General features: G+C 33.6%; 1 protein-coding gene across 2 annotated transcripts in view; it reads left to right on the top strand.

Annotated features, from left to right (window-relative positions):
* Positions 1-11,401, top strand: part of LOC149773324 (protein mono-ADP-ribosyltransferase PARP14-like) — a 60,815-nt gene extending 49,414 nt beyond the window's left edge. For both annotated transcript variants that reach the window (XM_089946460.1, XM_089946461.1), the window contains 2 exons: positions 475-649; positions 7,994-11,401. In XM_089946460.1, coding sequence (XP_089802586.1) covers positions 475-649; positions 7,994-8,280 — 462 coding nt within the window. In that variant the 3' untranslated portion in view covers positions 8,281-11,401. The remainder of the gene's footprint in view (positions 1-474; positions 650-7,993) is intronic.
* The last annotated feature ends 2,932 nt before the right edge of the window (positions 11,402-14,333 follow it).

Raw genomic sequence — 14,333 nt, 5'->3', positions numbered from 1 at the left:
TACACCATCATGCAATAATAGTTTTGATGTTCATTTATATTTATCATGTACACTGTACTACTAGTTTTAACACACATGGCCTTATGGTGAAGTGAGTGTATATTTGGTATTATTTTGTGTTATTTAATGTACTTGAATCAATAAATTTTTCCAATTTTCTTAAAAAAAAAGTATATCAATAAGAATTGATGGACCATTTTCAAAAAATCTGGTTGTGAGCATACTGATATCAAGACCTATAAACAAATTATGCTGATTTGCCATCAAATATTTGTTTTACTTTCAAAAAGCAAGGTGGACATTACTAATCTTCCCTATTGATTTTTATTGACATACTTTCATGTTACATGTCAAAATATACTTAAATTTCTTTACAAACCAGTCAGAATTTTTGTGCATGAAAGAGTTGTGAATCCAATTATTGTCTGGTTCTATTTAATTAATTTGGTTTTTATGCTAAATTTTTTGTTCAAGGTTGAGAGAATACAGAATAGGACATTGTATCAACAGTATGAAGCCAAGAAGAAGTTGTTGGAACAGACAAATCAAGGCCATCAGAATGAAAATCTTCTCTGGCATGGAACAAGTTCAGATGCTGTGGATAGTATCACCATGCATGGTTTCAACCGCAGTTACTGTGGAAAAAATGGTAGTCAATTTGCCTGTTAAGAATTTTTGTCTCATAGTTTGCTTTAGTTAACTTTTCTTGCTTCATGTTGATTGGTTACATTTTGATGACAGCATTAAAACTTCCTTCCCTGAAAATTAAAATATGCATATGTATATCTGGTATATCCCATGGCTGCAAGGGTAAAACTTAAAACCTGTTAGATGGAGTGATCAACTTATCACTCCTCTAGCATGATTATGTATAATCAAGGTGTGTGATAATTCTGATATTTACATCCCACCATATATTATCACATGAAATGCGAACTATAGTGAGGATGCACAGGCTAATAGTGGAGGAAACAATAGTAACCAGATAAAATTACTATGCAAATGAAGGAAGAAAGACCCTGATTGTGTACCACCAATATGCCTTTTCCTAGGCTCCAACAGGGGAATATATATATATATATATATATATATATATATATATATATATATATATATATATATATATATATGTGTGTGTGTGTGTGTGTGTGTGTGTGTGTGTGTCTTACAACTCTATGGTCTTAAACTAAGTAAAAGAAAGAAGCAATACTAACTAGTTTGGTAAAATTCAGCAAACAGTTGATTTCCCTTGAATAAAAAGTCAAAATTCAAAAGACACAGTATTGTGAATTAAATCCCAAATAATCCTAAATGTTCTATCACAAGTCTGTACCAAATGACTTCCAATAATTTTGAATGTGCTGATATACTAATAATCATTAATGTGCTGATGTACCAATAGTCTTGATTTTGCTGATGTGCAAATGGTCTTGATGTATTACACTGAGATAGTCTGTAATGTCTTTGAGTGAATCCTGAGTAATTCCAAAGCAGTGTTTTAATCCAAAAAGTCAGTGAAGATTGTAATTCCAGTGAATAACTTGAATAAATAATTCCTCTCAGATTATATCTGAATACAACAGTAAATGAATCCACAGACTGAACTTAAAACAGGAATAAATATTTGTTTACCCATTCTCCTCTATATACAGACTGTCACCTGGCCTATGATGCAATATTATTGTAAAGGGGGAGGGATGTTTTATCTGGTGGGTGTCCCGCCAAATTTGGTTTTCGTTATCTTAGGGTTGACCACCCTCGATGTTATTGCCCGATTCAAGTAAATATAAATATAGGTGGTGAAACTTATAGGTGAAATAGATAGAGATCTGAGCAGATATATAGAACAAACCAACACGAGCCCCCATACATGTAAACAAACAATTTAATCAATTACATAAAACAACTGTGAGAATTCATTACATCAGGAATATATTCTGTTTTTAGAAATAAAACTTTCACCAAATTACAAAGAAAACACAAATAGATTTAAATAAAATAGCCGATCTGTGTACTGATAGATTTAGTTCATCATAGGATCGAGTGAACAATCAAAGTCAACGTCTTGTATGATTGTATAACCTGCTTGTCCCAGTTTGTTCTGCTTCCACTGTAACTGTTCAGACCCTTGGATCTCAGGATGATACTTTCCACCATCCATCTCGAGATACTCTCAGAATACATTTCAGAAATTAATACGTTGCAGGATTACGTCATAAGATTGTAAGTCCCATTGCACTTCTCTCTATACTTCTCAGTATACGTCTCAGAATAAGGTCACATCATATGTCCCAGGAGCTATTTTCTCCCTTTGCTTTCAATGTTCCTCCCTCTAATTGCCAAATTTTTTCGGCGGTTTCTTTCGACAACAGTCCCTTTTGGACAACAGTTCTTTTACGAGGAATTTCTCGCAAATCCCCAGAGCCTACTCTGATTTCTCTTCCCGAAAAGCTTAGACTGATTAAAATTTCCAATGTGGAATTTTAAAACCTAGAAAATGTTGTGTGGGAAACCCGCCCCTTATTTAACGTAACCAATCAGAATCAAATATTTCTGCTGCCTTTTTTTCAGAGGCGCCAAAGTCGGTGTCAGCTTGACCTGGTAGTTTGAGTAACAGAGTTTCTGCGATTTCTCAATTGTGACAACTTTACCATGAAAATGAAGTTTACTGTGTCCCTAATAGTCCGTCTGGCTGCTGTATAAACAAATGCTAAAATTAAGAATAAAATTATCCCTCTAAAGGACATTACCGAACACGGTAGTATGGCGATATGATACATGCTTGTCTCCATAAATCTTATTAATGGTTCTCTGATCTCAACTAATGTATTTCTTGTTAGATCGCCAGAAATTTGCCCCTTCACAAATATTTTCTGGAAAACTAATGATTTCTAATGGAAAAACTCACTAATTTGTAAATAAGGTTAGGCTGTAAACTTAAATTTTAGTAAACATATTGTTCACCATAACAAAAGTCTGGTAGTCATTACATGACACTAGTCAGGTTGGCCAAAACTGTATCCTCAATAATGTACAAAGGTCAAGCACACAAGATTAATTAAATATACATAGTAGCATTATATAAATATAGAGTGTGTGTATACCATTGATATGCCATGAGATGTATCAATTTTTAATTAAAAGAAAACAGGGTTTGCTAATCACGAGTTTCCTTTTAAATAAATTTTTTAAAATTTTGTGGTATATAAAAAATAGTGTATGTACTACAGTAGTCCCCCTCTTATAAGGCCACCCCTAACGCAGCAGGGAAGTGTCCTTATAATGCGGGTGGCCTTTCTAGAGGGGGATGACAATTGCAAATAGTAAATACATATGAAGAAAGTCACAAGTACATTTAATTTTAAATATTTCATATTTTAATTAAAAATCACATGCATGATGTGAAATAAATATAAAACAAACTGTGTCATCATTTTCAAAAGAATGCTATGAATAACCATTGATACAGTTTTAAAACTGTCTCTATAATTATGTTACAGTTCACATCATCTGTCACTTTGTTGGTAACAGTCTTAAAAACAAACCAGTCTCGTCACATTAAAAATATTCTTGCTGTCATATCTCCTGCATATATTGTTTAGTCTTTTGTTCCAATCTTCGACAACTTCATTATTAACATCAGCTGATTCTCCACTTAGTACAGGAACACTTGATATTGTGTCGGACTTGAAATCTGTGCAACCATCCATTACTTGCGGTAAAGTCGTCATATCCCAATTCAACTGACAAAATTGTTGCTTTTTCTTGTCATTCAAATCAGGATACAAATGTCTCCTGGCTCAAACAATCTTCCATTTTCCGTCCATTTCACCTTCCCACTTCTGCAGAATTGTTTCATTATCTTTCACGATATTGTTTATCTGAGTCTTCCCGACAAAGGATCCTCGACAACACACCCCCCCCCATCAGTTGAATTACTTTCACGTTCTCCTCTAAACTGAGAATTTTTATTTTCCTCGATGACATGTTGATCTTTTTGTAGTATTGATGTTGCCAACTACAATACTGATAAAACAATTTTGTATGCATCTAAACAAATTGCCGTTTTTTTAAAGGAAGTGATCTTGTCACGTGATTTGTTAGTCGCAGTCTGGTACCCTATTGTCTTTATACATTATTTTACACTAAGTGAGAGAAGCCAAAATGGCTTCAATATGTACCATTAACATCACGCAGATCTGACCTCGCAGCCATTAGGATTCGTAATTTTGACAATTTTTGTCAGTAGTAATAGCCACTGATTATCAAAGTGAACAAGCTCAACATCTTACTAAGGGAAGCCATAAAGGCTACCAAACCATTTTCCTGCTGACTTGGGTATTGTACATCGATACTGCCACTTCTCAGCTGTTACTACTGTTCAATAATTGTAATTTTAACAATTATCAGAGTGACTAAACCGGACATCTTGTGATAACACAGCAGTAAGGCTAATTGGATTACATGTACGTACCCTTTTGTATGGATTAAAAGTTTAGTCTTTCTCGGTTTTTATGGAATAAATTTGGCTTCTCGCGAGGCGTAAATGATATAATATTAACCTTAGTGGTAAATGTACTTTACTCAACACTTCTTTCAGTAACAAAAACCTGACATCGGGGAAACAGAAATCGGATTACTTAACACATGTTATGAATAAAATACTGGTTCTGGATACATATTCAAATAAAATGCGGCTGCTTGTGAGGGGTAAATTTTATATTATTGCACTAATATGCTGGCTGCTGGTCGCGTTAGTCGGGTGGCCTTTCACGAGGGGTACTTTTGAACACAAACTCGTCGGTGCCAACAGATTCTGGCCATAAGGAACGGGTGGCCGCTGGTCAGGGGGGCCGTTCAAGAGGGGGACTACTGTATACATGTATTTTATTTATATCGCATACAAATGCACATACTTGCATTTTCAATGCAGTTAAGATTGACTACAAGCATATGTGTATTGACAGAATGAATGAACTCTGCACAGCCCTGTCTAGTATGTCTGCTACAAAATGTAATTCTTAATCTTTTACAAATAATCAGAGTCTCCTCTGCAAATTGATAAGTTTCTTCTTTTAGTTTTTGAACTTCTATTTTCGCCGAGTGGTCTAAAGTGCTCTCTGTTACGGATCACTGCCATCTCACCTCTGTCTGCGTGGGTTTGAGTCTCAGATTCAGCTAATGTGGGTACGTGAGAAAGCTTGCCAGTAGCTTCTTGTGGGTTAGTGGTTCTTTCCGGGTTCTTCCTCCACCATTAATACTGGCCACCATGTATAGCCTATTGTGGGCTAAAAAATGGCGTTAAACCCTACAACAACAACAACAACAACTTCTATTTTCATTCATTTTTTATTAAATGAATATAAGACACACAAATGATTTAAACAAGAAAGATGAGTTAAATGAAGAAAGTTGAGCACTTCAAACACAGCATGGTTAACTACTTGAACAGTGAATGCTCTGGCTTTAACATACCACCTAGCATAGTGAAATTTGTTGGAAATATCAACTAAGTGAAATGAGGAACCAGCAAGAGGTAAATCAAACATTTAAATGTATTTACAGTTTATCTAAATCATTATTATGATTTCATTAACATATTTTGAACCATATCATGGTTTCTGTCCTTCATTTCTAACTTTCCCCTTTCCATCGCTTTATGGGACTACATTTTGTCACCATTCACAGGTCACATGACAAAGGTGAAAATATGCCATGATTGTTTTTAATAACTTTTTCTGGTATCTTTCTGTGAATGTTCAGAGAGAGAGATGGGGGGAGGGTTCAGTTAGTCAGCTGTCTTACCAACCCACACAGTAATAGAGAAAGGATAATGGAGAGTAGAGTAGCCTTCAGACATTTTTATAGTAAATAATATGTTTTCAAACCTGTATTAATAGGTTTTATAGAACATGGAGAAAGATATAAAAATAAACAAAGCATTAAATAGATGACAGTGTGTGTATTCCTCCTTACCAAAAATTTATTGTACAAGTCTTGACAGGCTATTGCGACTTTGTATCATTGGTTTTGTGAATTCTGTATTAAAATCTCATGAAACATTTACACTAACTGTTACAAAGTCCCAGGTTCTTGTAGGTTACCTGGTGCAAGTTCAGTTTTCTTTTTCTTCCCTTACTATATATAAGGGATCGGTAATTGTCATCAACAACACAGCACCAGAAGGAGAATTAGCTTAACTCTTTGATGGATTGCTGGGGTTTGATGTTTGATTTATGATGAAACAATACAAATAAAGAACTTCTTCTGTTTCATTGACGTTATCCAAATAATCACTTTCTGCTTCATTCCATTTGAATTGAAGAATCTGTAATCTTGGCAAAGTGATCAACAAGTTGAGAAAAAAAAACAACTAATATATCTAGGTCAGTTCCCAGTACAAGTGCTGCAGATAAAATTGAACATAACAAACATTTCAACTTTAACGGATTACTCATCCAGTTTCTATTTCATCCAGCAATTACATATTTCAATTCCATGCATCAGCATCTACACTAAATCAGTTCCATTAGGACTTGAGAAAAAAAGAGAGAACATAAAATCACGACATTTACCAGACATAGTGAACAGCTTCTCCAGGTTCTTTTGTATAGACATTACATAAGTCCCTTACACCACTTGTTTATTTTGTTTATTTTACTGTATTTTGTTGAGCATCTGCCTTGGATGTGGGAGGACACAAGTTTGAACCCCGGCCGAGTCATACCAAAGACTTAATAAAAAAATTGTGCTAATAGATGCCTAGCTGCCTCACTAGGTACTCAGCATTAAGAAGCTGGTGCTAGGACTGGCTGGCCTGGTGCTCGGATAATGTGACTGGGTGGGACATCATGTTACACATCTGCAGCATGATGCCCCAGTGCTAGACATCACTATAAACTGTCATACTGCAGACATCTTAGAGATATTTAAAAAAGTTTCCAATACTCTGGAACTCTGCTCTGGTTGAGTATTCAAGTTGAGATTAGAAATGCTCACTCTATTTCCTTCTTCCAAACCCAATATGTCCAGTGGTTTCAGAGATGCAGCTAAAATAAATAAATTCCTTTGTATGAGGGTAGATTAGTTCTTAGCTAATTGTGTTACCCTCTTTAAATAAGGTCATTATTATTTTATTATTATTATTATTATTATTATTATTATTATTATATGACTTAAAAATTGTTAAAGCTACATTAAAAAATCCAAATCACACATACACACACACAAACTGTATTGTATTGATGTGCATCAGTACATAAGATCTTTGAAACAAAATATGTGTAGCCTAGGCCTGAATTTACAAAAACCAAAAATACTAAGAACAACAAATTTGTATTATCATCCTCCAAGATTTGTTTTGGGACTTGATTTGAAACTAACATTACCATTGGACTTTTACAGAAATGCTTGTCAGTTAGTGTTGTGTAGATTTGAAGTATTCAGTCAGCTTGTTATTTAATATTCAATTTTTACAAACATTTGAGTGGAGTAAAATATCTTGGGGTTAAAAATTTAGTGTATCCTTTTTAGTTCCAGAGAAAATGAGTTACGTGTGAAATGATAATACAAATACTAAAAACAGCAGCAACTGCAGAAAAAAATGGCACACTTTTCTAGCACTTTTAATAATTTTATGTATCAATGTTTTCTTTTTTGTCACAACTTGTTATGCTTCCTTTGGATGTTTTTATTTTAAATTTCACATCTCGTCAGTATAAATTACTACAAGTAATTTAATACCTTCAGTGTTGCCTATTGACATCTAATATAGAAATAGGTAAACTTCTGTCATTTAATATCCTTGTACAGTTTAACATAATGTGCATTTAGGCAAGCAAGGACAATTTATAATAAGTTTCATTTTACAGCAAGTGCTTATTATAAAAATGAAACCATGAAGTACTAAATTTTGTGCATTTTGAAATAATTCAGTATAAAATTCCATAAAGCCTTCAATGTATTTAATGCAGGTTTATCTTTTCATTGGCAGCTGTCGCCTTTGGAAATGGTGTTTATTTTGCAAGGGATGCCAGCTACTCTGCTCAAGATATCTATTCAAAGCCTGACCCAAATGGCAACAGGAAGATGTATCTTTGTATGGTTTTGACTGGAAAGTATGCTTTAGGAAGTAGTGGAATGCGAGTCCCACCACCCAAATCCACCAGTAATCCCAATGACTTGTATGACAGTGTGGTTAACAATGTTGGCAGTCCTTCAATTTTTGTGATCTTCAATGACACCCAAGCCTACCCAAAGTATCTGATTACATTTAAATAGACATTAACCTTGGCTTAGGGAGGTGTTGATTTTCTGGACTATATAATTATATGTACTACACTGATATGACATTAGTATAATAGCATTACTACTCAGCTATGTCAGTTACTATGATAGAATTACTACACTATTATGATAGTTGCTATGATATAATTACTACACTGCTATAACACTTACTGTGATAGAATGACAACACTGCTGACAGTTACTATGATATAATTACTACACTGCTATGACAGTTACTGTGATAGAATTACTACACTGTTAAGACAGTTGCTATGATATAATTACTACACTGCTATGACAGTTACTGTGATAGAATTAATAGTTGCTATGATATAATTACTACACTGCTATGATAGTTACTATGATATAATTACTACACTGCTATGACAGTTACTATAATAGAATTACTACACTGCAATGACAGTTACTATGATAGAATTGCTGCACTGCTATGACATCATGATATAATTACTACACCGTTATGACAGTAATAGTACAATTGCTACACTGCTATGACAGTTACTAAGATAGAATTGCTGTAGTGGTGTGACAGTTACTATGATAGGATTGCTACACCACTATACATTCTTCCATTATTATTTAGTATATTGATACATTCAGATACTACATTCCAAGCGTACGCATACAACTTTTGAGTATACTGGTTCATTCTTATTTTATACATACAGCTTGAGATTATACTAATACGTTCATACACTACATTCGTATCTTACACCTACAACTAATCATTTATACTGATACATTCTTGTATGTTTAAGATATGAATGTAGTATATGAATCAGTATATTGATGCATCCTTATACTACATTCATATCTTACAGTTACTACTCAGAATAACTTCCAGAAATATATGTATTTCAAGCTTTGATTATAGATCAAAAAACTACAACTAGTGATATTTAATGAAAATTATTACATTCTATTCACCTTTTGGTTTTTGCTTTATAATATTGTTAACACCCTTGCTTATCTGCTTACCTTATGTATATGTGTGTTGAAGTGGTGGGGGGAAGAGTCATGTTAGAAAATAGGGATGATTCCAACAATAAACTTTGGGGTGGGGGGCCCCATCCTGAAAATTAGGGATTTTTCATCATGAAATTAGTATTTGGGGGATTTTTAAAACATAGGTTTATGATTTCAAATCTTTTAACCTTCATCCTTCATTTACAAATTCAATTTATAAATCAGACTTAATTGCCTTTAATATATAAAAAAAACTTCTTTCTTACCACAAGTCCCTAATGTGAAACAAATTTATCTGTATATTTGTCTAAAATAATATAAATATTTTATGTAGGCAGCATTATAATAATTCTTTCTTAATTACTTACAGGTGTTATTTGAATAAAGTTCAACATTAGTAAGTTGAACATCAAATTAAAGTTCTGTGTTTTAAAGAGATGAATCTTCACATGATACATACCAAGCAGACACATTAGAATAGTAAACATTTTCACTAGAAAAAGAGCATGAAAATAGAATGTCATAACATGATTAGGAGTAAAGTTGTCAAAAGTCATTTAGTATTTCAAACATTACCTTATGACTCCAAGGATACCTTGGCAAATGAATCTTGGGCCATGATAAATCAAAACACAAAATATGTGTATTTTTGCCATACTAGTGTCAACTCTCCAAACAGCTAGTCAAAGCTAATTGTTCTAATTATGGAAGGAATATCTGTCACTGTATGAAAATGGGAGGCTGGCTGCCATCTTGTCAGTTTTTCAATCATGCACATGTTGGAGAATCCAAATGCTTACAGGGTTCATGGTAGGAGATGATTCAGGTGAAATAGTTGCTACTTAGTGTTAATTCACCAAGTTCACTTTGCACTGATTCTATGACATTACCATATTACTCCTACCCCTATTTGAATCTCAATATACATGTACAATGTATATAACCAAAGTAAAACAATAAATTTTGTGTCAGCTTGAGTCACTTCAAAACAGAAGGTGGAAAGATAGAAAAAGAAGTTTTATGTTCTATAGTCAATTTTGGTGACAGTTTGATGATCATAAACACTAGAAATTCCTGTCAAAACCCCACATGATACTTCAAAAAACGTGCAAAAATATGTTTTGTAATGCATTTTGGTGCAAATTGTAACTTAATGGACATATTCAGGTCCATTAATAATAAAATGAATTATTTTACTGAATGTTTCATCATGTAGACATGAAAATTGGACTTGTGTTATGGAAGGTGTTTCCAATTTGTGACTAACATATTTTCAGGGTTGCCATTTTGTTATATAGTAACTGCAGTGAAGCAAAGCAAAATAAAAAAAAGTTTCAATATATTTTAAACTCTTACTATTTTTTGGTCATTTTTGGACAAATTATGGTTCCAGTCTATATTAACATATGCTATTCATATGAATGGAAAGAGGGAAAGGTTCCGGAAACCAAGAGTTACTCATTTTCGAATGGGATATTAAATATTTAGGAGCTGCCAACAGAAATTGAGGCATGAGGGTGCATCTAATTCATGTAACAGAATCAGCCCTGATGAATCATGTCTGTGGTCAGACAGGTAGTGGCATTGTGTCAGATTTTTTTGTAACAGTATAAGCATTATTTGACATTTCAAAATTAGCTTTTAGTGTATTCTCTTTACTTTAACATTGCAATTACTTTTAACTTTTTCTCAAAGAAAATAAATTGTTTCATCACAAATAGCATGTCATGTAAGTCAATTAAAAATATAGCTTGATTGGAGAAATGATCCTTGACATTCTGAACCAATTTATGTTATCCACCTTTATGGCAATGTTATGTATTTATCTGAGTGATTTGTTTTATTTAAGTAACCAAATTTCCTTTTACATTTTTATAACTAGTATCTTGAGAGTGATAATCTTTGCAAGATGAACCATTGATCATTAATTGATATTGCAGCTTTCATCAATGGGTGAAATATTTCTTCACAGATGAATCTAATTACCATCAGAAAATGTAAAGTTGATTTTATCAATAGAATAAATGCATTAGCTATGTACAATTTATTGCTTATTTAATTCTTAAACGCATATATCAGTTTAGCTCTCCACGACATTTACAGTTAATAAAATAATTGTTTGTGATTATTTCTCCTTATTCGTCTTCTGTTGCCCATGCATGAACACATGCATCTCCCTAAAGGTTGATATAAATGAGATGGATAATTAAGACTCATTTTGAACTCTTTTTACACATTTGCAAGTGGCTTTTGTTTATTGCCTTCAAAACTTTGAAAATGACTAAAGGTTAAGACAATACAGAATTTATTCATATATTTCAAAATTTAAGCTTTATGAGAACAATGAAGAAAGTTGGTTGTTGGTGAGAACTAGCAGGATGCAAGTAACAAGATGCTTGGAATTGGTAGTCAAACAATCGTTATTAAAAAGTATGAAATACACAAAATGATGGATAGAAAAAAAAATGGTGGCACTAGATGACAGTGAATGTTGTTGCCTGTTCATAAGCGAAAACACTCGATTTCCACTTGAATTATATAGAACAAATTCATATGAACAGATGCCTTATATGGTTAGAGGTGTCCTAATGTTCACCTCTACATAGCAGTTACCTAGTCACAATGGCCATTCTAATTTCTTCTCAGTAATTTCCTATATAAATGTCCTGTGTTTAAGTCACCTGTCATCTGTGGTCAGCATCCAGGCATTTTGGTTTCCCACTGCCTTAAGGAGCCACTGGAACATATCAGTTGTGACCAAGATTGCAAATAAAACTTTTGCTTCATGCACAAATCTTTTAGATAAAGGAATATGATGTGAATTGATGTGTGTGTTTCATATGTCACCTATACTCGCCACACTTCTGTCACACTGTTGGTCTAACTCAGAGGTGTCAGTATGTCAGTTTCAATGCAAAGCAAAAGAGGATTGTAACAATTCATTTGCTGGATAGTGGAAAAAGTAGTTGTGTAGTCACAGCAGAAAAGGGAGTTGGAAAAACTCCAAATAATTATTAAGCATAAGTGAGTTGTTGTGGTCAGTTTTGACAACAATTTTATCTGCATCATTATTGTTAATTCCCATTTTGATCTCGAAATAGAGATACAAGTTACATTCCTTTTCATTAGGGTCTGGAGTCATTCTTTGTAAAATACATGATAACTAACATTTATCAGAGAATATTATATCAGCTACAAGGAATACTAAATAAAATATTAACTTGTTCAAGAGTGGATATTTCAGGCATTATTTTAAATATATACAAATGTTGTTTGTAAAGTTTTTGATGTACAAGTTACTAACAATAGCCCCAGTTGGTATGTGAGAAAGCTTGCCAGTAGCTTCTCGTGGGTCGGTGGTTCTTTCCGGGGCTTTTCTGGGTTCTTCCTCCACCAATAATACTGGTCGCCATGTATAGCCTATCATGTGCTGAAAAATGGCATTAAACCACACAACAAAAACAATAGCCCCAAGAACCGTTTTTCCATTCCACATTCATCAAAGGTCTCCCACAAAAGCTGACATTATATCTGAGTGAGTTTGAGCAATAGCTTAATTCAGCTATCATTGACTGTGTGAACATCTGTCTTCTAAGTACACCAGCTGGACTAATAAAAACTAATTCCTGGGTTTCACAATGACAGGTAAGCTTATAATCAGTAATGAAATTACATGTAGTTTGTTGGTATGTGTATCATCTCTCCTTTGACCCTTATTTTGGCATAATTTTCTGTATTGCAACAGTAGTGAAACCAGTTTTAAGTGCTGTTCTTGCTGATAGTGAGATTGAAATGATGTGTGTGCGTGTGTATGTGTGTTATAAATAAGTGCATAAATACAGTTTTACTGAGTTTATTTATGACACATTGGTTTTTACTATACCTTTTTTAATTTATTTTAAGAGTCTGTGATGATTAAATGTACCAGATGAATTAAACTGAAGATAGAGCCATTTTGAATAGAATGTATTTTTATTATTCTTGGCTGAATAGCATGATAATAATAATAATAGTAATCATAATAATAATGGTATTTAGTACATTTTATTTGTCATTAACCAAGTCTGAGAGTTAAACCTCACAACAGAGGTAACCAGTCTACAAAAACCATTTTGGCCATTTTCCATGTGTGGCTAATGTAGATTGGTTTGACTGTATAGTGAACATTTGAAACTGTCTGAATGTTATTGATATAATGAGACTAAAAGTGTAGATATTTTAGACGCAAAACCTATGTGTCAAATGTCAGTCATTGTAATTTAGCCTTTTGATTCAAAATTCAAATTTACATTATGTTCTGAACTAGGGGTAGGTTTTCCACATCATGCATCATCTTTAAAAAGAAAATCCATTGAGATCTATTATAGTAACTGGTAATATTAGTACAAATGCTTAGACATTTTTCATACCATTTACTAATCTCTAACAACTGAAATGCAAAGTTTATTTTGCTTGCATTCTGTTTACCTTCTAATCACATTTCTCAGCTATCATTGCATCATTTTTAGATTAACGCTCCGGTGGCCTTGTGGATAGAGCATCTACCTCGGATGTGGGAGGTCGCGGGTTCGAACACCGGACAAGTCATACCAAAGACTTATAAAAATAGTACTAGCAGCTGCCTCGCTTGATGCTCAGCATTAAGAGGTTAGTGTTAGGACTGGTTGGCCTGGTTTCAGGCTAATGTGACATTATTAATGATAAATGTATGCAGCATGATGCCCCAGTGATAGATATCACTATAACTGTCACACTTTAGACATTGTAGCAATATAACTGAAAAAGTTTTACAGCTACGTCAAAAATCCAAATCAAACACATCATATTTAGCCAAAGGGATAATCTGTTGTCCATTAGCATAAGATTGTTATTGCTACTTTGGAGCTACTCTTAGGATTGCCATGAAACTTTACACACACATTCATCCCATGGTCTAGTTGGTCCTAAATGAAAATGGTACTGCATGGACATCCAGTATGGCCACCTCATTAGTCATCTTGATTTTTTTTTTTTATCACTACTCCTGAATGGGAGGTCATAACAACATGGCTTTTTACTAA

The sequence above is a fragment of the Sinohyriopsis cumingii genome, unplaced genomic scaffold (genome assembly GCF_028554795.1).
Source record: "Sinohyriopsis cumingii isolate HCF-2022 unplaced genomic scaffold, ASM2855479v2 utg000673l, whole genome shotgun sequence".
Lineage (NCBI taxonomy): Eukaryota > Metazoa > Mollusca > Bivalvia > Unionida > Unionidae > Sinohyriopsis > Sinohyriopsis cumingii.
The sequence above is the reverse complement of the archived record's forward strand: the minus strand, read 5'-3'. Positions and strand labels throughout refer to the sequence as shown.